This window comes from Odontesthes bonariensis, chromosome 23 (assembly GCF_027942865.1).
Source record: "Odontesthes bonariensis isolate fOdoBon6 chromosome 23, fOdoBon6.hap1, whole genome shotgun sequence".
Lineage (NCBI taxonomy): Eukaryota > Metazoa > Chordata > Actinopteri > Atheriniformes > Atherinopsidae > Odontesthes > Odontesthes bonariensis.
This window is the reverse complement of record NC_134528.1, coordinates 7,302,907-7,326,622: the sequence shown is the minus strand read 5'-3', so window position 1 is coordinate 7,326,622 and position 23,716 is coordinate 7,302,907. Positions and strand designations below refer to the sequence as shown.

Sequence of the window (23,716 nt, the reverse complement as noted above, 5' to 3'; positions counted from 1 at the left end):
GCGTGAGAGGAAGACTTTTACCATCCATCGCAACCAGAGGCTCGTCTCGCTGGCGGTGCGCAGGGTGACGTTGGCGGGTGCCATGTCGGGAGGAGCTGGTAGAGTCTGGATCTTTCTGGATGGCTGGCTTGGAGGACTGGTGCCAACTATGTTGACCTGTCGCATGCGGAATCTAAAGTTCGGGAACGATACATAATCATAATGTAATGTCTTAAAAATGCGAGCATTAATGCAGGGCATGCGTGCCATTATCTGAGGCTTATTGCAAATGAACGAGATCAGAGCCCTAAACACACCATAAATATGCCGAGAGAAGGCTTATTTGAGTTATAGCCTGAATATGCAACACAACAAATTTTCCCTGTAGTAAAATGTAATGTGGCAGAACTGATGTTGCTATGATGAAAACTACAGTTGTTGGAGGTCTTCAGGGACTGGCTCAGTGATGTGTTAATTGGTTAGATTGAATGTGATCATGGAAAACAAGCAGACTGCATACATACAAAGATGTGTGTGTATACACAGATAAATATGTTTTAACTATACAAACTTGACAACTCTTTTATTCAACTTAAAGGGAACATAACAAGATGATTTTCTGGGCAATGCTGAAATTAGCTGAGATACAGAAGTTCACGCACAACTTTACTGTCACATTCTGCATAAGATCAATATGAAGATAGAATGATGAAAAGCTGGATCAGACCTAATTACTATTCTGTTTCTAAATAATGCAAGCAAAGGGGAAAAAAGAAAGAAAAAATGTCCTAGTTAGTTCTGCAATACTAACAGGCTTGGACATCTACAGAGGACATCAGTGACGGATGATCTTGGGATCATATAGTAAATAAAAACCTCTTAGACAATATTCAGCCGAGGTAAAAGCACTCTCCATTATCAATCATTATTCAAGAGAAAGAAATGCAAAGGGTTCAATACAAGGTGAAAACCATTCATAAAGCTTTAGAATAGAAAGAGGTGGAATAGTCTTTAATGTCAAAGTCAGTAAGCCTGAAGACAAAGCTAAAGACAAAAAGATCGATGAAGAAACAGCTGAAGACAGACGCAGTAAAGATGGCTAAGGGCAACTACCTTTCTTTGGTGATGTCCATGCATTCAAGACGTCAAGCAGTCATTTACTACAAACGATTCTCCACAAGGTATTAAAAACAAACGTGCTATTTGTGGTTACCAGTTATGCTTGATCTGCCTTATAAAGAGGGTTTTAATTATTAAAGAGCTACAATTTCTTAACCCATCTTCCAATTTGGATGTCACATTAAGCTAAGAATGTAGACTTTAAGCTCATATCTTTATACATTATATATGTATGTACATAAATAATTGTAACTTAATTATATTTTAGAACATAGCCTAAATGAAAAATACTGTGTCATTGTTAAATCATGTATGGACACAATTCTCGGTGGCCTACCTGTAAATGGTGTATGGGTTGAGACCTGGCACCTCTAAGGAGCGAGCGTCGGGTTCGTTAGACACCTGGTGGACCATCACCCACTCTTCATTGTCTCCTACAGCGCCCACCTGGGACCAAGACACCAGAGAGGTTATAAATACTGCTATGAGCAACAGTTAGATGTCTACAAACCTCTTTATTTGAAGAAGTCAGTCAGAACGCTGTTCTTAAGTTCTGGTTTTAAACCTGGCTCACCTGGGCCTCCATCAGCCAACGGGAAATGGAAGTTTTGCCATCGTAGCCAGGTTTGAACTGTAGATTGACAGAGCGAGGGCCAATGTTGGAGATTGCAATGTTGGTAGGAGGGCCAGGGAGCTCTATGAAGAAGCAAAAAGTCAAAGATGACAAAGAAGGGTAGTGAAAAAAAACGACTGCAGACACACATAACTGACATTCCCGTGGATGTATTTTCTCTTGCTGCCTCTCACACTGGGTGGTTTTGGTTTTCTTGGGGGGTAAACCCATCTACCACAGTGCCCTCTAGTGTCCGTACAGATACTGCACACAGATGAATTCCTCAGCTATCTCATCTCACTCTCTCCCTTGAGCCCCTAACTTCAGCTAAGACATCAAAAGCAGATTAGATTTGGAAAAGACGCTTACACACAGTACAAAGATGGAGACAATTCCATGAATGTCAATTCCATTGCTGTTATCTGGAAATGTGATTCAATCTGATATCCTACTTGTTTACACTTGAACTGAATACACAATAAGAATGGATTACTGGCTGCTAATCCTGGAAGAAGAAACAAGTCGGGAAATTCAAAGAACAGCAGAGGACATTTTTGTGAGTATGAATGTTTTTTGTTCTGTTTTTGTGCATCTAATCTGGCATGTATGACACTGTGTATTCGTGCAAAATGGAATTCCTGCCTCTTAGTTTTATTCCTTATGGTTAAAATGCCATATTCAAATTACAAAGTACAATAAAGTTTACATAAATCCTAGTGGAAGACATTTATGTCAAATGGCAGCACACTGGAGTGGCCTGATATTTAAAAAGAAAAAAAGATATAATCACCCCCCTCCCCCGGGGCATACTAAGCAATTTTAGTCCCATGGTAAAATTACCACCTCAAAATTATTTACATGACTGATCATTGACACTGCTTTTAGCTCCATCATGACAGAACAGTTGCAGGCGTTTTCTTTACACACATACGATGGGAGTAATTACTGTTCTGGGAACTATAACTTCTGTGCCAAAAGCCTGCTCTCAATAAAAAAGCCTGTCATTTCACAGGTTTCACAGATGTGCAGGGCCTGAATATAGCTCCAGTAATTGCCGTGGGCATTGTGTTTCTGTTGCAAGAGTTTGCAAATATTAAATCATTAAACACCGTAATTGTCCTTAATGCTCTCGGGGGAGCTGTTATTTTGTGCATGTAGGGGCAGATATGGGCTTTTCTTTTGGGTTCCGTCCTAAATGAGGGTGACTGGAGTCAGTTTTCATTGTGTCTGGCGCCAGTCAGCATGGAGTGTGCTCTCCAGGTTCAATGTGAGACAGTAAATCTGCAGGAAGAGAAGGTTCAGGAGAGTTTGCAGCCGCTCGTGGATGTGAAACGTGAACAAACTCACAGTTTTGCCCTGTGAATTAATTGAGCTTGGGGCAGATTTACGACTGGGACATGAAAGTGCAATTGCAAACTGCTTGAGAACGGAGGAATGTGCATGAAGGTCGACATTCTGTGAGTAAGTTAAACATAATCTATGGTACTTGACTTCATAATGTGATTTTTTTTTTCCAACAATTAATTTTTATAGGTGTCATGTAAAGCTTTATGTCAAACATCAGAAGCCTGCGAATGCAAGTGCATACATAATGAGTCAGAGAATAGGGGTTCAGAGAATATAACACTGATCGGAGCTAGGAATTTCAAGTCTGTTTCCCAAAACGGTGATGAAGAGTTGGAAAGTCATGCAAAGATCATACTTAGTTGCATTATGTGAACCACGTTTTAAAAGACAGCATTTGCTGTTGTCAGCAGTTTTAAATACGCCCCCCTTTAAAGGAGAAAAAAACCCAGCTGAAGTGCTGAACAAAATAGAATTTATTTGGGATTCCTGCAGCAGAACTGCTTTACTGGTCTGGAAAATAAGGGATGAAGGGTTGCATGTTTTTCAATCAGAATGATACAGCCCAGCTTATGGTAAATTGTGAAGTGAAATAATTTGTGCATATGGACATGAATGCTTCTTTTTTCTTTGCTTCAAAATGATTGAAATCTTTTTAATGGGAGGTTTCTTTTTTGTCTACCCCACATATTGAGCCATTAGACGGGGTGGGCTTGTCACCAAGAGAACCTGTAGGGAGACCAACATTATGACAGGCTCTCCATTAACCTATTCAGCCCCGATGGAACACGTGTGTGCTTTTACCTTTCAAAGATTTTAAAGGCCCATTAAAGGGATTTTTCTTTTAATTTTCTTTTTTGAAGTGGGGTTTTGTAAAGAACTTAAGAACAGTCATTATGTTACTTGCAGTAGAAAACAGTCAGAGCACCCTAAGTTTGAAGAATCGGAGGATAAACTAATGGGTGAGTTCAGCAAAAAGATAAAATATTTCATAGCTCTTTGAGAAAATGTTTTAATGTTGTTTTTATACCATCTCACGTTAGCAAAAGTCAGTTACACTGACTGGGTCACCAAATTGTGACATAATGCTGCAACCTGCACCATATAGCAAGATACGTTCAGTAGTTGAAATTTTTTTTAAAAATGACTAAAATTTCAAAATATAGCTCTCGCCTGAGTTGCTATGAAATTTTTGAGGTGCTGTGTGTTTTAAATGTACTGTTCTCAGGGCTCTGAGTACTGTAGGAAAGATGCTGAATACTCAGAAGTACTTCACACAACCCTTATTATGAAAAATAAAAAAAACAGATCTTTCCCAATTTACATATTTTACTTATTTCTGAAGTGCCTCTCCTCCTTGTTTTCAATTCATCATCTGTCCATCATCTGTATTGTTAGTGTAGCGATTCAAAAATAAATGGGGCTCTATTCATTTTATTTTTTACTTCTGTTTTTCTATTGATTTGATGGTTTGGTTACTGACCTGGTGGGACCCCAGAGGAAATAGTTGAAGAGGACAGCAGGCCTTGGCCCTTTGAGGTCATTCCTGCCACTTCAATAGTGTAGGTGGTGAGAGCAGTGAGTCCGGTGACCCTGTACTCTAAGGTGACATTTGGCAGGTAGTGGGTGACTCTGGTGTTGGTGCGGTTGAACTCCTCCCAGGAAATGCGATACCCTGAGGAACAGCAGAAATGGGTTACCAGCGCCAGGCCGAGGATACTCTCAGAGAAAATTCAACAGCAGCTATGCAACAATAGCCACTCTCAGCTCTGTGCTATGGAGCAAGCTAACAGAAATATTAAATTAACTTCATCAAAAATTGAATATAGCAAATTTAATCAGCCTGTGATTATACCTCCCTGCACTCACACATCCTCCGCCCACTCCCATAGAAACACACAAACACACTTACACACACTCACCCTCTCAAAGTTAATGTAATTTGCTCCTTGGCCAGCAGCTCTTTTCATGTGATTGCATAAAGCATTAAGCAGCATTTCTTGCTAAATCAGTAATCTCACATGGCATGTCAGTGTTTTTTCTCCCGGGAATGTGAAGCACATTAAAATGTCCTGGAAAAACACTTAACAATATGCTGTTAAATCTCAAGCTCTGTAAACATTAATATCATGGTTGAGCATTTGTCTTTTTTAATAAACCTCTACAAAATTAGCTTAAATGCATTATGCCCACTGAAACAGTCTTTATTTCAAACATTTTGGATGAAGATTATTGAACTGGTGAGATGAAATATTTGCAATAAACTGTTCCTTAAGCATAAGAGCTAATGAATAGCTGATGCATGTTAAATATCTAGGTTACATATTTTTCTAAAAGCTATCAGTAAATTTAAAAAAAAACAGCTACAGTAGGTGCTCCGAAACAAGCTTATTGGTCTACCTGCAGATATTCAGTTGGCTGGCTGGCTGCAGGGGATCCATTAAGCCTTGATAATGGACACCTTCTCATTCCAGTTCAACTGCTATTTCATCATTCTCCATTAATGTGCTAGAATGATCTAAATATGTGGTAGCCTATGAAGTGGCTCTGTAAACTTAACGTAAGAAATATATGAAAAATGATAAATAAATAAATAAACAGGTTAAATTGCTCCTGTAAACTAGCACATTACTATAATTATTAATTTGGGAAGCCAGTCTTTTTGTTATTATATCTACTGTTTGTCAACAGTACTAAATGTTATTAGCTTTAAATCTTGCTAGCATAAATGTCATTGTTCTGCTTTGTTTAATTTTGAAACTATGAGCTTTTTGTGCACTTCCTGTTTTATTTTGAAATGAACGTGTCCCTGATTATTTCTTGTATTTTTATTTTTTTCCAGTGTTAGCCTCCCACTGGGTTTGTGTTTAGTTTATTACCACAATAATCTGTTCATGCATCCACACCTGGTTGTAACCTGTCATTACTCTCTGTAAATATGAATCAATACTTTTCCCCCTTGTTTGCAAAAAAATAAATCTACATAAACCTGAGCTTTGTTTCCTGAAATATCTCAGTCCAGATGCGAAAGCAGAAATTCATACAAACGCCAAAGTACTCACGACTGGCCAGTATGTGTGGCACTAAACATTTTATGGACATTGTTGACCATTCATCAATCTATCCATTTTCATGCCTCCTCACTGGGGGATGGGCAGGGTACACCCTGGACACGACCATTACTGACCACTTCACCTCAAATGTTTGTCTAAAATCTTCCTCATAAACAGCCCAAGTGCAATGGCAAAATATCCATGTTACACTTATTACCTCAAACTATTCTTTGCTTTTGCCTCCCGCTCGTCTGTATATTTTGTTGCCGACTTCTTCACACTCACATTTTTGATTTTGTTTTTTGCCAGCTTCCTGTAAGTTTACCTTGTGGACTGATTACCTCTGCTTGACCTCTGACCGTTTAATGAACCTTGTCTTTTTGGATTTTATCTTGATGTGTCCTGCATTTGGGTCTTCCGCTACATAAAACCATCCCAATAACATAAGCATACTTGCTTATAGCTGAGTAAACTAGACAAATCTCATATCTCATGCATCCTGTTTTCTGGAGTGGTAAATAATGTTTCCACAGCATTAACATCTTATGAGATTGTAATGATTGTTTCATATTTTAGTCGAACTCTAGCAGGCAAACCAAGTTATGACTGAAGAAGAAGTTTAGGTACTGCTTTAAAAACACATGATTATATTATCCATCCATCCATTTTCTATCCCCGCTGAATCCGTCGGTCGGGTCATGGGGGGACTGGAGCCTATCCCAGCAGTCTGATTATATTAAATAATTGGAATTATATGTTTCACTTCTCATTAGCAAGATATCATGGTATAATTTGAATGATATTCATTCCAACTGTTTATTATCAGGTGTTATTAGATATTTGACACATTGCTTCCACACCGTCAAGTAATTCCTGATAATGAACAACTCATGAATATTATACCTTCCTCATTTGTATAGTGCTTTATAGGATGTACTTTTACATCATCACACTCTGCACACCAAAATGGCCTTCATCTCAGCTCACTTCCTCTGTCAGTACAAAAGACTTGTTGTGTCTCTGGCAGGGAGCCTTTTTCTGCTAGATTTACTGCGCAGATTGAGTTCAGGAGAGAGGAAAATGTTCTTTTCTTTTGCTGCAGAGTATTTCACAAGATATATTTTATCATATTCTGACAAGTGCTATCTCACTGCAACAAAGGTATGTTTGGTGTCTGGCGTAGGAAGTAACATGTGCATGACCCATATAGAATAAACAAGGAACATTACGATAGCTCCCCTGTGCTGCACAAAATAAACGAGGTCAAGTAGCTACAGTTCTACCTTAGCACCGCCTCTGTGGTGCTAAGGTAGAACAGAGTGCTAAATTCAACAGAGCTTGGCCAAACTTGGGGAAAAAATATAAAAAATATGTGTTCTATCAAGTTTTTCCTGCTTTGTTACAAGTCAAACTTGGGTACCTGTGAGAACTCCATTCTTCTCGCTGGGTTCACTCCAGCTTACTTTCAGTGAGGTGTCCAAGATCTCAGTGAAGCTCAGGTGACCTACAGCACCTGGGGCTGGTTGGGAAAAATAAGAGTAATGAGCACTGCCAATGGGCAAATGAGCCACTTTGCATACAGTGTGATTAACTGTTGAGATTTGAGCCTTTGGATTACAATTTCAAGATTAGGTGAATCAAGAGTTTATAAAGAGAGCCTTTAAGAGAACCACGTCTCAATTATGATAATACTTGCAAGTTACAGAATATACTCATTCTTTAGCATCTGTCTACAGCTTAGCTCTAAATAAATAATAGGTCTTGCCTGAAGGATGTGCTACGGTGAGATGCTTGTGTCCTTGTGCCACCGTCGGAGACAAAAAAGTGTGGAGGAAAAGTCACTTACTGTCCTCGTGAGTCCTCAGTGCTTTAGGCGGGCTGCGGGGGCCGTCTCCAGGTGTAGTGAAGCACAGCACCGAGGTGTAATAGTCCGTGAACTTCTTCAGACCTGTCACATATCCCACATGGACACTGTCCTGAAAGTTGGGTCGTACTGTCACCATAGCAACTTCCTCCTCTTTGCCAGGTTCCCAGGCCAGCAGCTACAAGAGATGAAAAATTTTTTTTTAATTTAATCTGAAAAATCTAGCCAAGCAACTGAAAACAATGCAGCTATTTAAAAATATATATATTCTCACTAAACTCTCTGGAAGTGGTGAGCCACTCCAAGGAATCATCTGCCACAAAGTTCTTCCAAACATATTTAGAAAAATGCCCTGAGGAGGTCCTGACTGGGGTAAAAAGGACCGAGCAGCTCCAGTGGTTTATGCCAGGAGAGGCATGACTCATTCTACCATGTGTGTACACTGCATAATGTACAGCTTCGACAAATGAGATTTGGATTGACCAATTAGCTACTTAGGTAATGGGTCCCAATGACTGGTCTGTTGGGTAATATCCACTGAGGGAGCTTCCAGGAAAGGAAAGAGTAAGCAAAGGGAATGTCAGAGGAATAAATGCTTATCCGTCTGCTTACACTTGCCTTATTTTTTTTCTACACAGAGAATAACTCGCTCCATCTTTTTCCATCGGGCCCTAAAATCTTCCTTTGACACACTTTCCCTCACCATCCACAGTCTTTATCTCCTTTTTTTTTTTTTAAGTCTCTCTCCCTTGTGAAAAAGCTGAGATTTGGTTCTCATACTGACCAGCCCACACCGCTGAGTATAGCTTGTGGTGCACCGTGGAACAGCCAGACAAAAAAAAAAGACAGCAGTGGAAAACCCAATGACATGATTAAGTCTCAATGGAGTCTGAAGAAAAATACAACTACCGCCTGGATGTGGCTTTGTGATTGTCAGTCGGGAATAACCATTTGAAATTATGCAGACGAGACAAAGGAGTAGACAATGTACAAGAACCCATAGCAAAACAAAGAAAAAAAAGAAAGTCATCAGTAAGCGATATGTAGCTTCACAATAAAACTGAGAGAAATGGAAAAAAGAAAATAAAACTACCTCAAATGGATAAAAAAAAGTCCATTGCTCTCATAGTCAAATATTGTTTTCCCGCTGGCTTTTTCTCTCGCTGTTACTACATGTGATGATACAAGTTCAGCCCTGACAGTTCTGTCAATGGATGCAATGGCCAGCTGCTGCAACACTGGGGAGTTACTGACCTTGTAGCCCTGGTTGATGCCGTTGATGAACTGAGGGTTTGGAGCGGCCCAGGTAAAACGGATCGCTGTTGAGTTGACTGCCTCAACCTGCACGTTGCCCGGAGAGATGGTCGGTACTGAAATTGATGATGGAAAAGGAAAAGAAAAAGGACGAAGAGAATAAAGGAGAAGATGAAGGGTAAAAAAAAACAAGGATGTGAGAGTGGCTTCTAGTTGACTGCTAGAAGTCTGCAGCATCTATTTTGCTGTCAGTATTGATCACTGCTGCTCAGGTCAAGACAGGTACTGCCATCACTCTGTGTCTGGCACTTAACTCCTAATACCAGAGTTCTTTGTGGGCTTGTTTGTGACTGTGCAAGATACTTATCGAGTTTAGGGGCATATCACAGCTTTGTCTGGTCCACACCAATAAGAGTTTAGGTAGTTTTCTTTTTAGCTTCTAATGGTCCATTGTTGTCAAGGCATTTGTGAAGCTCTTTCAGAGTTTCTTCTTGTGGATATTGGCATGTTTTTTTTACTCAGGAATAGGTTTTATTTTCCATTGTTAAGCAACCTAATTCCCACGAATTAATCATCCAAGCATAAAAAAAGGGATGAACCAGTGTTTTGTCTGCACATGACAGAGAACTTAGCAGCCTGTCGCAAATACATTATTTTCTCCCATTTTCTGTCGCTGCATCTTTGAAAAATGTCAAAGACAACAAAGTCTGACGGACACAAAATGATATTTTTGCACCAGCAAGGTGATATCCAAAAAGCTGTTAGCTGAAAATGTGGTATATGTCAGCATGGGGTATGGGGTGTTATTAAAAAATTGAGGAAACTGGATGAGTGGTGGATAAAAGAAGAAGTGGCAGGCCTAAAAAAAACTATCCAAAGCAGATGAAGAGGATCTGAAAGTGATGTCCAACTTTACTTGACCCATCTACTACTCACTGAAGCCTCATCACAAATGGTCTTCATGGAAGGGTGGCTGTCAAGAAACCATTCTTAAGGAACGTAAATAGGGAGAAAGGGGTGAGCTACGCCAAATGACCCCAGAACTGGACTGAAAATCAGTGGCAAAAGGTCTTATGGAGGGATGAATTCTCCCCAGAGCCCGGACCTCAACATTATTGAAGCAGTGTGGGATTGACAGAGGATGGAAAAATAGCAGCCGACATCCAAAGAAGAGCTTTGAAATGTCCTTCAAGAAGTCTGGAGAACTATTCCTGAAGACTACTTAAAGAAAACGGAAAGCTTGTCTGAGAAGGTCCAGGCTGTGTTGAAGAGTAAAGGAGCTCATATCAAATATGGACTTTGAAGCTTGTTAGAATTGTGTAGACTATTTTTGATTTATATACTGTATAGACTCAATTTACTATTGCACATGTGTCAATAAATCCTTGCACCTTTTTCTTGTTTTCCTGCATATATACATATATAATGAGGGGTGGCTAAAGACTTTTGCACAGCAGTGTAAATAAAAGCAGACCAATGCTTAACAACAACAACTGTGAACTTGTATGATAAAATATGCAAATTTGATTCATATTACTTCAATGACGAGCTTAAATGAAGACGCATTAAATCTTAGATGTGTTCTCACCTCCCTGTAGGGTCCACTCAGTGACCTTAAGGCTGAAAGCACCCAGTCCAGCTCCATTGTAGGCAGCCACCTCAATCTCATAGTTGGTCCAGATGATCAAGTCTTCAAGCAGCAGTGTGGTCACATCTGGGCTGGAGATGTTCTTGATTTGGTAGTCCACAGGTAGCCCAGTGAGACGGTACCTGAAATACACATTCAGGGCACTTGAATGCTGGACTGATAATTACTACAAACCTGTAATGGATATGGGTTAATGTCTTTTCAGTTTTGTCTACATCATGCTACGCTTGTGGCAGTTTAGATGTTCCGCTGACAAAAGACATTTAAGTACTCTGCTGCAGTACTCTACAATCCCTCCTAGGGGGAGACAAAGCACCAGCCAACAAGCAATAAAACGCCACTGACAGCTCTAACTTGTCTGGAAAACACCTGCGGTTCATTTGGATGTAATGAATAAAAAGTCTGACAGGAGACCAAACTAATTACATGTTTACAGGATTTACAGTCAGTTTGGCTTTTTGCTGAATCTGCCTATTAGAGTCCATAAAGTTTGTTGAAGTTCGCCCAGTAATTCAGTGCCTGTTTCCTGTCAGACAAAACATTTTTAAATCGGCGGTGTTAACTGACACTCTAGTAGTGTCTTTGTGAAATACTGCCATATCTAACACACAACAGAGACAAAACAACAAAAGTAGATGGAACTAGAACATATCCAACATTTAATAAAGTTGAAACACAATGCCCTTACATGATAAGACACACAATAAATTCATTGCACAATCAATTTATTCATCTTCCTTTAGTAAAAGTCAAAAGTAAAAGTAATATATAAATGAGGCCACTCTAACTTACAATTTTTTTTTTAATATCAAGAAATGTACAAGCTTGTTTCATAGCTGTCAGATTTGAGAAAATTCAGCGGGACTGAATTTTTGGCCACGTAACGCCCCACATTTGAGGCGAAAAGTGAGACAAAGTGTTAGTGGAGATGCGGAGGAGCAGGGATTTTACCGGATGATGTAGCCCCTGAGGATGCCGTTCTGGTGGCTTTCCTGTGGCGGCTGCCACTGGATCATGATGGACTGGTTGGTCCGGCCGCTAGCAATGACGTTCTGAGGAGGAGCACTGGGGGGCTCCTCTGGGAGAGACACACTGCCAAACACACACGCACATGTAGAGATGTAAATAAAAAAAGAGCGGCGAGAAAAACAGACAGATATCATCGTAGAGAATAGGAATCAACATGAAAAACAGCGTAAATGAAGCAATTTCAAGATGAAGCCTTTACCTTAACAGGTCTTTGCATGTGTATTTTCCCTAACTGCCTATACTGTATATCTACTCGAACAAAAAAAAAAAACTCTGCTAGACGAGAAACTGCATATGAAAGAAGGGAATGAGATCAGTGGCAGTGACTTAGTACGGAATGGAGACACGGAGAATTCTGTAACAAACAGACGGAGCCCCCTCCCTGTGACTCTTCTCTGGCAAGGGAGTTGGCAGCGTGAGGCGGCGTGACAGACTGGGGGAGCGAGGAAGGGAGGGGGTGACGAGTACAGGCTCGGAATTAGTGCCTGAAGTTGTGTAAGGCCACAGACAGGCCAACCTGATCTCGCTTCAGACCTAAATCCTTCCAGCAGCTTTCAAACAGTGTTTGTGTGCGAGAGGATCTGTGTTTGTGTGTGTATCTACTTTGGGAAACATTTATACCTTTTCACTGATCCTTGACTGAAGGGACGGGTGCAGCTTGTTGTCTAGGAAACAGATTTTACACCACTATACTAGTTAAACTCAGTTAGTGGGGAAAAAAAGTTGTCTTTGTAGAGCTGTAAATAAAAGAAAATCTCCTAATCTGTCTAGTTTCATGGTTACAAACTGTGTTTTATCAGAACCAGCTTTGTTGGCCAGACATTCTGGAAATACGCTAAATACCTTTTATCAAGCCAAGTCTTCACAACCTGAGCCTGAGCTGACGTGTTTGGAAACTGCAACTTGATTGGTTTGCGGGTGACACGGAAGCACAAAGTAATAATTGCATTTTTACAGAATTTCAAGGAAGGCTTGCTTGCCTACAATAAAAGGAAGACCTTTCGTTTAAAAATGTCCTTGAAAAACGTGTGTAGAGATACACCTGGGCACAAGGAGCATACACAAGTTTGCATCTCTCAGTTTTGCAAAAGCTTCGATTAAAAAGGGCGTAATGTTGATTTGGCACAGCAGGAACACATAAAAGATCTGTCTCTCCCTCACCGGTCTGTCTCCTTACTGAACTGTCCTTTCCCGACGTCATTAACGGCACAGAGGCGGAACTGATAGGAGCGAGCCGGGATCAAGCCGTTGACCGTCACTGCTGTGGACTCTGGTTCAATATTGGCCAGCAGGATGGCCCAGGGAGCATCTAGAACAAGAAAATTTGCATCACATAGTATCATTCAGCTCTCTTCCCCAGTTGTTCAAACTCATTACACAAACTAAGACAGAAAAGAAGAAGCAAACATGCTGCATCTGCTCAAACTGAAGTTAGATCCAGATATACTTCAGTGTGCTTTAAACATCCAACTTGAGACTGAAAGCAGTGATGGACATTCTTAATTAGTCTCATCGATCATACTCTTAAATTCTATTTGATCTGCTCACAGTTTCTTCGCTGTATCTGCTCTACATTTAATCTCTTAGGGAAAAAAAAAAAGCTGGTTTCACAGCAGTCTAGCTGCATTCAAAAAAAGGCCTAAACAAGCAACATTTAACATCTTTTTAACTCGTAGCTGCAGACACTGATCTCAAGAGTCAAGTTCCCTTTCCCCCAAAACCCAACTCATTCTGAATAATTTACAGTCTTAAAGTTGTGTAAACTAACAAAAGGAGTTCAGAGCACAGAATGCTGAGAACAGTACAACGGATGGATGCAATGCATTACTTACTGTTCTCAGAAACCTCCAGGATATAGCGTATGAGGGGACTGTTGCCATCAAAAGGCTTTGCCCAGGCCAGGTTGATGGCTCTCTTTTCAGATCTGCTCAACATGGCTATGGGGTTCTCTGGGGCATGGGGAAGCTGCCTGTGGGGGGACAGCAGGACAAACTTTGAGAAATGAAAGGATCTCTATTACAGACAGAGTTACCAAAGCATTTTGCTTCACAACATCTCTCTCAAAAGCCTCAAATAAAGCTGCATTTCTCTAAAAGAGAGAGATCAGCAAGACAGGTGATGAAATGTCACTTGACAAGACAGCTAAGATGGTCCCAAGATGGTTCCTTGTCAAGATGGACACACAGGCAAACAAAATTAGATAGATATTACCGGGGGGGGGGGGGGGGGGGGTTGAAAGGCATTAGGAGGCAGATAGGAGGGAAATGCACAGACAAAGACTTGAATAAATGAGGCCAAAGCTGGGGATCATTAATTCATTCAGCCATAAATTCAGATAAGTGCAGACAGATTGATATATAAACCTTAAAGCAATGAACGGATAGTAACTCATTCAAAAGGCAGCCAGCCAATACAGCTGATAGCAGGACAAAGACAGAAAATGTCAGTCATTTGGCAAAGAGAGAGTGAGATGTCACATTCATATTAAATCTAACCTTACTGCATTGATTCACATGGGCCTAAAAAGGATGTGGGGAAGATAACATTTGAGGGGAAAAACAATACAGATGTGTCTGCGTGAGGACAAATGTGTGCGCATGTGAAGCCCAGGCTGTGGTGGAGGGGGTCACCGGGGCTTTGAAGTGTGTCAGGTGAGAATGGGGACAAGAGAGGTGAGGAAGAACAGGCGTCATTTCAGTGGAGATGAGTCAGAGGTGTCGATAAGACCAGGGAGGAGTGATGGTGGGGAGGCTAAATGTGTCTGGCTCTTGGATGTCTGCGATTGCGTACATGTATGTGCAAGCGTTTGAACTCAAAGAGCATGTTCCTTCCTGTGTCTTTGCATTGGTGACGAGGCTGAGAAGGAACAAAGGATGAGAAAAAATGGGAAGACAGGCAAGTGATGAAGGCGAGGGGGGGGTTACCTGACACGGAGGTGAGCGCTGCGGGAGTCATTGCCTCCGACAGAGGTGACTCTGCATGTGTAGGTGCCTATGTCCCCTGACCAGGTTTGAGAGATGTGCAGCGTGCCGTCTGCATCCAGTCGAATGCGGGGGATGGACTGCACATTGATCACAGAGCCGTCTTTTTCCCAGACATGCCTGGAATACAAAGTCAACAGTCAGATGTCCTGTGAAACTGTGATCATCATTATCTTCTACAACCAACCCCTTAACAGCATCACATTTTATACACCTTTTTTTAGGGGGAAATTGTGGTACCCATCAATCTCAGTGTAATCCTTGTGTGTGTGTTTTTTCCACGATTACAATTTGTCGTAATACAGGATTACTCGCCAACTGCATTTTAGAAATATAAATTGTCAGGCAACAACATCAGTCTTGGAAACAAGTGCCACCCTGCCAGAGTTTTTTTTTTTACGAACAGTTAAACTAAACAGAAATGATTTCACTCCCAAAGTTAACCACAAAATACAGTTCCCAGGAAATTATTGCTGACATGATTGTAGTTATCGCCAGGGAAGTATGTTCAAACTGAATATGACAATGACTACATTGTTAGGAAAAGTTTAATTGCAGTTGGGCCTAAACAAGCAGTTCCTTTCTGGGTGAAATCATCTGAACAAAGACAGACACAATTGTTTTGTTTTTTTCCTCTCTAATCGGTCCAAAAATGATCTTTAATCTTTCAATCTAAGTCCCAAAATGTTTAGCCACTGCATGAAATCCTAAAAAGTAACATACTACTTATGACAGACTAAAACACGTCACTGCAAGGCTTAGTATGCTGCAGAGTCTTCATGTTCATGTTTATCTTCACTCCTCATTTTCAACTAATTAAAAAAAAAAACCTTCAATTTGCTTGTTCAAAGATGATAAACGGCTGTTGTCTTTCTCCCTGTTCTGGCTTTAGGTATTTTTTACTGTATAAAAACACAGTCCAAGCCATTTATCTGAGGTCTCAAAGCATGGCCCATAAAGCCTCAAGAAACCTTTATATCATTGCAATGACAAAAACAAATGCTGCATTTGTAGCAGTTAATCTGCAGTTCTGCGAGTTCATTAGCAACACTTGTTTAACCTCAGTTAAACAATTTCCCTTAAGCTGAGGTTGAAATTTTTTGCTGGTGTTTGACAGGTCTTACGCTGAGAAACCAAGGCTGATCCCTTTGTCCTCACAGTTATAAAACTATTACTAAGTGAATTGTAGGATGTTACTTTTAGGCGATAGTTAAAAAACTATCCTCGAGCCTAATGGGGTTAAATTCGGAGTAAATATTTGATATCTGCATGTAACAAAACTGCCAGTCATGAGTCACATCCCAATTGGATTATGAGATGGATGACTCTGTGTTTTTCATAAGTGTAACTTGTATGCTATAGCACCTACTCAACTGCCTAATTTCATCCACATAATTATCAATCAGAAAAACTCTCGATTAGATTTCCAGACTCTAACATGCATAATTTTGTTGCCACCCTCCATAAAGTGGGACTATGACAGGCAAACGCGCGTGTCAGTAGACTTGAGGTTAAATTGTTTCGACAGCAAAGCGATGAGTAAACTGAGGTTGTACTTGTCTTCTATTCCACCACAATTAAAGACGGACATGTTATTAACAAGGTATTTCATTATCCCTGCCTCAGTCTCTTCAAACTGATGATCAGAGCTGACCCGCATGCATTTCGTAGAGGCCGATGGCTGCATATCAGACAATGAATTTGGAGTAATTAAAACTCCACAGCTCAAATGCAGCTTTAGATGTAGCTTTACCCTCTGAGTATAAAAGGGACACAGTGGGCTATTGATCGCTACTGATGTCGGATACAAGGCTGGAGCTCAGGAAATCTTCAGCTGAGAGAGTTGTGTGTTGCATTGGCTTAAACGACAGCTGCCATGTGGAAGTATTTGATAAGCACTTTCTTGGAATGATATGTTAAACTGTCTGTCACAGTTTCAAGTTTTACTCTTTGAAAAAGGTTTGTGGTAATTTTGTGCTGAGATTATGTGTATTTGGTTGAACCCTTGGCATGCGACTATATTAGAAGATATCAACAGGGAAACAATAAATACTTTGGGTTAGGGCTCCAAATATGGATTGTGACTGGATACTCCAATTTTGGCATCAAACTACAGGTTTTTGAGGAGGGAAATTTCAATTCTAAAAAAGCCTAAACTAAGGTAAATTGTACAGACGTAAGGAAAATAATTGAAAAAAATAGTGTATTTCTGTACCAGATTTGACAGGATGTGTGGATAGGTGATAGTACATTAAAAGAATATGCTGGTGTATGTACGGGGCTAATTAGACAGCATTTGGCCTTCAACTTGAAAACTAATGGCCACATTGAAATTACATGAGCACCATTCTAAAAACATACAGAGTGATACCTAGATCATTAAAATATATCCAACTATTCAAGTTCTACACCAAAAAAAAGACCCCGCAAGTTTTGTTCCATATGATGGAAGCCATCTTGACAAATGCCCACCATCTTAGATTGTCTTTTGGCTACTTGGGTTTTCAGGATAAAGTGGACATAATTAATGACAAAAATTGGAGTTTGTATCACAATGTGATCTCTGTTTGACTGTAGGGATGGTATTAATGAAGTAAAGTGATGCTCAGTCTCTGGTTTCCTCCACATACTTTATCGGGAATTGTGGCAAAATAGCTCAATCTTTTTGAAACCTGGAAGTTTTCAAACTGTGAGCTGTGAAACCTTTTACATTATGTTCAATTAACTCAGTTGGACAAAAGTTAACTCAAGTCAAGTTTTAAAAGCATCTTAAAGACCACTGATACAAGTCTAAATGGGATACTTTACTCTCCAAAAATCTATTTACTTTCTCTGTAAAAAAAATCCATATCCATATTAGAATGAGTATGAAACAAAATGTTGCAGGTAAGTATGTTTGCCGTAAATACAGAGACTGAAAACAATTCTCAGCAAATGCAATATTGACTCTTGTTTGAAAAACTCATGTTGGGTGCACATGTATACAAATGTGATTACAAGTTTCTTTTAGGACTTTGTAATCTAACTCATATTTTTTGTACAGTGAAGCACTTTCTAAAATCACTTGTAGAAATTATCTGAACAAGTGAGGCTGTAAAAAATATGCTTATGCTCCTTTTTCACCACCAAAGCACCTAGGAGGGGAAAGCTGGTGCTACGTCAGCACTAACTCTTTGCTTGTCCAGAACAAAGAACCGCTCGTGTCAGGGGCCACGGGCAGACTTATAGGGACCAACATGACCAACTTAAGTGTTGTGACCGCCATGTTTAAGAAGGCAGAGTTAGTTTTTATAACATTGTTGGCTGTTTTAATATATTTAGCTGGCATTTACAGACGGCGTGTATAAACACTGTGAATGTAGAGCCAATCAGAAATACTCGTCGGTGTCCCAAAACTTTCACAAACTCCAACTTCTGTTTACTACAAACTTTAAAAATGCAGAGAGGTGCAGTTAGGTTTGCAATTAGTCTGCAATAAAAACGGTGACACGGTGTGTAAATAACTGCCTCCCTGCACTGCCACCCCTTCACAGAAGTTCAAAATACATTTTGAAAGAGGTTCAAACTGTTTTTTGGATGATGTTTAAAGTCAAGTAATGATGTGGCTCTTTGGCTGTGGAATACCAAACAAGTTCTGAGACGGCTCTAAAACAGAACCACCTCTGAACTGGCTCCAGCACGAGCACCGAGTCCAAAAGAATCATTATTGTGACTTCCATTCATGTTTGTGAACCCTTACCTGATAATTACACTGGGGTCGTGTGTAACTCCACAAGTCATAATCGCTTTAGTTCCTTTGATAACACTCTGGTCCTGTGGGGGGGTGGTAATCCGAGTGCGAGCTGGGGTGACAAAAGGAAGGCATGAGGGAAAAGCCAACGAATTGTGCTTTCTCAAGTGAACAATAGTGGGGAAAAAAATGGCAAATGAATTTCAGAAAACTAATTTCAGCTAAAATGACCTTCTGCTGGTTTGTGTTTTATTTCTTGATGGCTTGTTGAAGAAAACACCTCTATGATTACTCCAAACGTGCACAGAAGAGTGCTTTTGTGTCTGAAGGAATTGATTGTGTCTTTATGATACAGCACAACACTGCTTCCTAACAATCATGTCTCTCAGTAAAACTCCACTACTGTAGACTGCTACTAGTGCACACGGGAAAAACAGCTTATATTTGTTCTTTACGACCCAGCACATCGAGCTTGTGTGTTTTAAAAAAAGGGTGCAAAAGGCCTTATCCATCTGAGCCTTGCCCACTTACCCCAGACAATGAGGTCAGCAGATGCCTCGTCGATGCCCCTGGAGTTGCTTGCCATGCAAGTGTAGGTTCCGGCATCAGAGATATGTGAAGGGGAGATGAGCAAACTGCCTGACTCGAGCAGAGTGAACCTGGGCAGCTGCACCGAACCGCTGGCCAACACGCGCTCACCTTAAGTATGCGAATAGGCAAGAGAGAAATAAACCAATGAGAGGGGTGGGGTGGGTACATCAACAGAAAAAAAGGCCAGACAGAATGGATGGAAGGGTAAAAATGTGGTATTCGGGACTGTTTTTCTCCATCTGCAGTCGGGATGCTACATGAAAAGTCTGGCACTAGGCAAATCCTAGTGAAGGAATCTAATCAGGCTTTATTTGTTAAGCCACAGCAAACTATGGTCCCATGTGTAATGGATAACAGACTAATCCCTGTATGTGTGCACGTTCGTGCAGGCACGCGTGCAGCCCGGACCTTTCTGCCAGGTTATAGCTGGTCTTGGAGCCCCAGAGGTCTCACAGTGCAGGATGACTGACATCCCGTCAATCACGGTGCTGTCGGACGGTCCGGCTGTGATATTCGGTGCAATGCCTGAGGGGAGACAAAATACAAACACACACACACAAACAGAATAAACAGATCTCAGTGGCGTAACTAGAGAAGGTAACAGGGTTACAGGGATGAGAAAAAAAACTGTCTGTGGCAAAGCCGCACTTCAAACGCATTTCTTGTAAGCACCAGCCTGCTGCATCTCAGCGTTTAGTCGGTGCTTTGTCCCTCTAATTCGAAAAGGATTTGACACAGCTTTCACCTTGGTGCCACATCTGTCTGCTGCTGGGCTATTTTTTTTTTTTTTACACCCAGAGAGATGGCAAATATATGGATAGAAGGAGAAAAAAAATTACTAAAAGAAGCATAGATGGAGAGAGAAGCCATTTCCAGGTCACTAAAATCCTGATTTGTGATATGCAATAAATCAAAGGCTTTACAGAATGACAGGAAACTGTTTCACTCCTGGCAGAAAGGAGGGGAGGGGAGTTTGTCAGGAGAGCAGAGTGGTTCTTAGGATACATAGAAAGTGGGAGCATGTATGTGTTGAGAAAGAGGAAGGTGATAAGATAAGATCTGGAGAGAGGCGGCAGTGTCAGGGAGAAAAATAGGGATGGAGGGGGTGATTTAGTGAGACAGAATGTTCTGAATTCTGATAACAAAGTGCGTCGTGGGGTGAAGGCAGCAGGAACTGAGACACAGTGAGGAAAATTAGATGTCAGAAACTTGAAGAAAAGATGCGTAGTGAGATTAAAATTACCATTGATTTTCAAATTCCAGCAGTGACAAGCTCGGATAAAAAAAAAAAACACATCTACAAAGTAACAATTATCTGGGAGATAACAGTGAGGCAGCAGGGAAATGATTTTTGCAGTGACATAGTCAGTGTGTACCTAATTGTTAGTTTATATCAAGGAATTAAGATAATTAATGATTTTCTCATAATGGAATTGTTTTTCTTCACAACAGACAATAGAACCAAATTGTATGTGCTGGGTGCTGTGTCCTCAGACAACACCCAAAACTCAATTGTTGTCATGCTGTATCACTTTGCAATGAGACAAAAAGACAAAAAAATATTTAAAAGGTTTTGGGAGTAAGTCATTTTGCTGTTGAACAAAAAACTAAAACTTTTACTATAAATGACGATCAATAAAAAATGTTAACTGTAAATTAAAACAATGCAATAACTCGTTTAAACTGAGACATCATTTGATGTCTAATGAAAAATATGGAAAAATGTCTGGAAACATCTGGGGACTGAGGAGACCAGTTGCTTGACCTCTGGGAGAGAAATGTTGCCCCATTCGTGTCTGATATGCTGTAGGATTGTGATAGTGTTCCTGGACCATGTTCACATATGGCCTCTTTTTTGCATGATAGAGCTTTAACCTGGATTTGTGGTGAACTGTGTTCACAGACCATGATTTCTTTAAGTGTTCTTGAGCCCATGAAGTGATTCATGACAGAATCATGTCTGTTGTAAATTCAGTGGCACCTACACGATCAAGCATACACAATACTGATATGTGGTTGTGTCACTTGGGTACGGATATGTCTCCAGATTCTTTGAATCTGTTGATGGATTTATGTACTTTGAATATTCAAAGTCTTGACAATCCAACATTAAGGAACATTATTCTGAAATTGCTCCACAATTTGTAGTCACTGTTCTTTCCAGATTGCTGAACCGCTGCAAATCTGATCTTCTGAGACACTCTGCCTCTCTAAGGTGCTCCTAGTGTGCCTAATCATATGGCTGTGACTGTTGTCAATTAAACTAATTAGTTACACATTCCTCCAGCTGTTTCTTTTTAATGCTACTTAGTTTTCCAGCCTTTTGTTGCCTCCCCATCGCAAGTCTTTTGAGATGTGTTGCTGCAATTAAATTCAAGAGGATGAGTACTAAAATTATACAAATATTGGTATATAGGCATTTATACTTTCGCAGCTGCTAAATGTTTGGGGCGCTCCCACTGTTAAAAAGGAAAAAAAAGAATGTGTGAAGGTGTGCAGGCCTACTACACCCATCTCTACTAAAGTATTGTGACTGCATCTTGCATAGTTGATCTGTTTGATAAAATGAACACCTGCTAAAATACTTAAACCACCTTTTTTCGTAGTTCCTGCAACAGTTACCGTCTCCAGGATCACCTTCTACACAGATGGACTCGTATGTTGGAACCATACCAACCACACTGCTGGGCCTGTTAACCACCCAGTCAGACATTTTTTTATGAATTATGTTAAATTAGGAAATAGAATAACATGTTATCCCAATTACGCAGCTAAGTTGCGGTTATATTTGAGGAAGTCAGCTGAATTCCATTCAAAGTTACATGTCTCCCGTCTTCAAGGATTGAGCTAGTTTCCATTTTTGGAAAGTAATTATACTGTGTCATCTCTGAATCTGGAAAAAAAAGGGCTTGTGTAGGCTATGAGGGGATTTAACACATTTCTGTAAAAAAGAAAAAAAAACTAATTCCGGCTTCAAACAAAATACATTGTCACATCTTTCACAGCAGTAATTATCTGTGGGAATAAGTTCTTGAGAAGTGCTGAAGGACTCACTGGTAACAGCCAGGTATGTGTTGGTCTGAACCTCTCCTGCCAAATTTCTGGCAAAGCACTGAAACATGCCAGTGTCATCGGGAAGTAGGCCGTTGACCTGCAGGCTGCCTCCGACGAGCACTCTGTACCTGGGCGTCTTCACGGGATCAATAGGCAAAGCATCCTTGTACCACACAATGTCTGGCTGGGGCACTCCTGCAGAGGGTGAAGGAGGGTTTAGATCACAGACAGCAAGTCGTTCTTCTCCTTTCATGGGATTTTTCAGTACGACGGCGTTTGAATTAAACAGTTATCAAACATCTCTATGATGACAGGGTCTATCTAATGCGTCCTGACATTCAAACATAACCACAGGTTCATGCACAGAGCACTCACCCCGTGCCTGACAGGGAATGTCCACCACTTTCTCCATCTCAGCTGTGATGTGCTTCTCTGGTTCCTTTATAAACTGTGGTGGCTCTGATATTTTTAAGGAAAAACATGACGACAACTCGGTGAAAACATTGTAAAACCTGCAATATGTCAAGAAACGATAACTCATACAAACATGAAATGGTAACTAACAGCGCACGTAAAGATTGACACTGCATCAAAGCTACTGAACCATAAGACCTCACAGGTTGATTAATTTTTTTTTTTAAATGTAGGTGACTCCTTTAACTGACGGGGAGAGGAAGACTGTTAGCAGTATCAAGGGAAAAGTTCACCCCACCTTGTGCTTTGAGTCACATCACAACCTTGAAAACATCAAAGTGTTTCAGTGGAATGGAATGAAAGTGACATAAGCAATGCTATTAAACTGTTTCTTGAGGTCCACCATTAGTTTTCTCCCTTTAAAATCAATAACGCTTTCCAGTTACTGCCTCACAACTTCACAGCTACGCGTTTGCCAGAGTCATGTAGCGAGATGAATAATAGTTACATCCATTTCAAACCATCTCTTTTCTTTGAACTTGCCAACCTAAATGCAAAGTTTACTCCTACAAATGTTGACTGATGTTTGTAAGTAAATGTGGAAATAATTTGTTAATTTGTGCTTTCACGATGATGTGAGCGCATGAACAACAATAAATCCAATCATTCTGTTCTTCCCTTGTGTATTCCACAAACTCCCCAAACTGTGGTGGACCAAAGGGTGTGGAAAATTCTGTTTAAATATTTTTGCTCCAGCACGGTGAATTCATTAGATTAAAACTCAGCATGGTGTGCAGTGTGTCCTGAAAAAAATGGAAGAAGCTAAACAAGCAAAAGATGTGGCAGGCCTAAAAAGACTGTTGAAGTGATGTCCAGAAGAAATAGTAGAAAGTCCAGAAAAGTACCGACACAGGACCTCAGAGATGCATCTTGATCTTCAGTTGACCCATCTACTGTTCACTAAAGCCTTTTCACAAAGGGTCTCCTTGGAACGGTGGCTGTCAAGAAGCCGTTCTTAAGGAAGGGAAGCAGAGAGAAAAGGC

At 40.5% G+C, this 23,716-nt stretch overlaps 1 protein-coding gene across 4 annotated transcripts in view; it reads right to left on the bottom strand.

Moving 5' to 3' along the window:
* Window positions 1-23,716, bottom strand: part of sdk2b (sidekick cell adhesion molecule 2b) — a 294,592-nt gene that overhangs the window by 29,656 nt on the left and 241,220 nt on the right. For all 4 annotated transcript variants that reach the window (XM_075457447.1, XM_075457449.1, XM_075457446.1 and 1 more), the window contains exons 9-25: window positions 22,635-22,718; window positions 22,260-22,454; window positions 19,614-19,730; window positions 19,146-19,313; window positions 18,624-18,726; window positions 14,828-15,004; window positions 13,736-13,872; window positions 13,065-13,212; window positions 11,826-11,966; window positions 10,815-10,996; window positions 9,227-9,342; window positions 7,955-8,150; window positions 7,529-7,627; window positions 4,539-4,730; window positions 1,673-1,794; window positions 1,436-1,545; window positions 22-172 (exon numbers count right to left, since the gene is read on the bottom strand). In XM_075457447.1, the coding sequence (XP_075313562.1) occupies window positions 22-172; window positions 1,436-1,545; window positions 1,673-1,794; window positions 4,539-4,730; window positions 7,529-7,627; window positions 7,955-8,150; window positions 9,227-9,342; window positions 10,815-10,996; window positions 11,826-11,966; window positions 13,065-13,212; window positions 13,736-13,872; window positions 14,828-15,004; window positions 18,624-18,726; window positions 19,146-19,313; window positions 19,614-19,730; window positions 22,260-22,454; window positions 22,635-22,718 (2,438 nt within the window). The remainder of the gene's footprint in view (window positions 1-21; window positions 173-1,435; window positions 1,546-1,672; window positions 1,795-4,538; window positions 4,731-7,528; window positions 7,628-7,954; window positions 8,151-9,226; window positions 9,343-10,814; window positions 10,997-11,825; window positions 11,967-13,064; window positions 13,213-13,735; window positions 13,873-14,827; window positions 15,005-18,623; window positions 18,727-19,145; window positions 19,314-19,613; window positions 19,731-22,259; window positions 22,455-22,634; window positions 22,719-23,716) is intronic.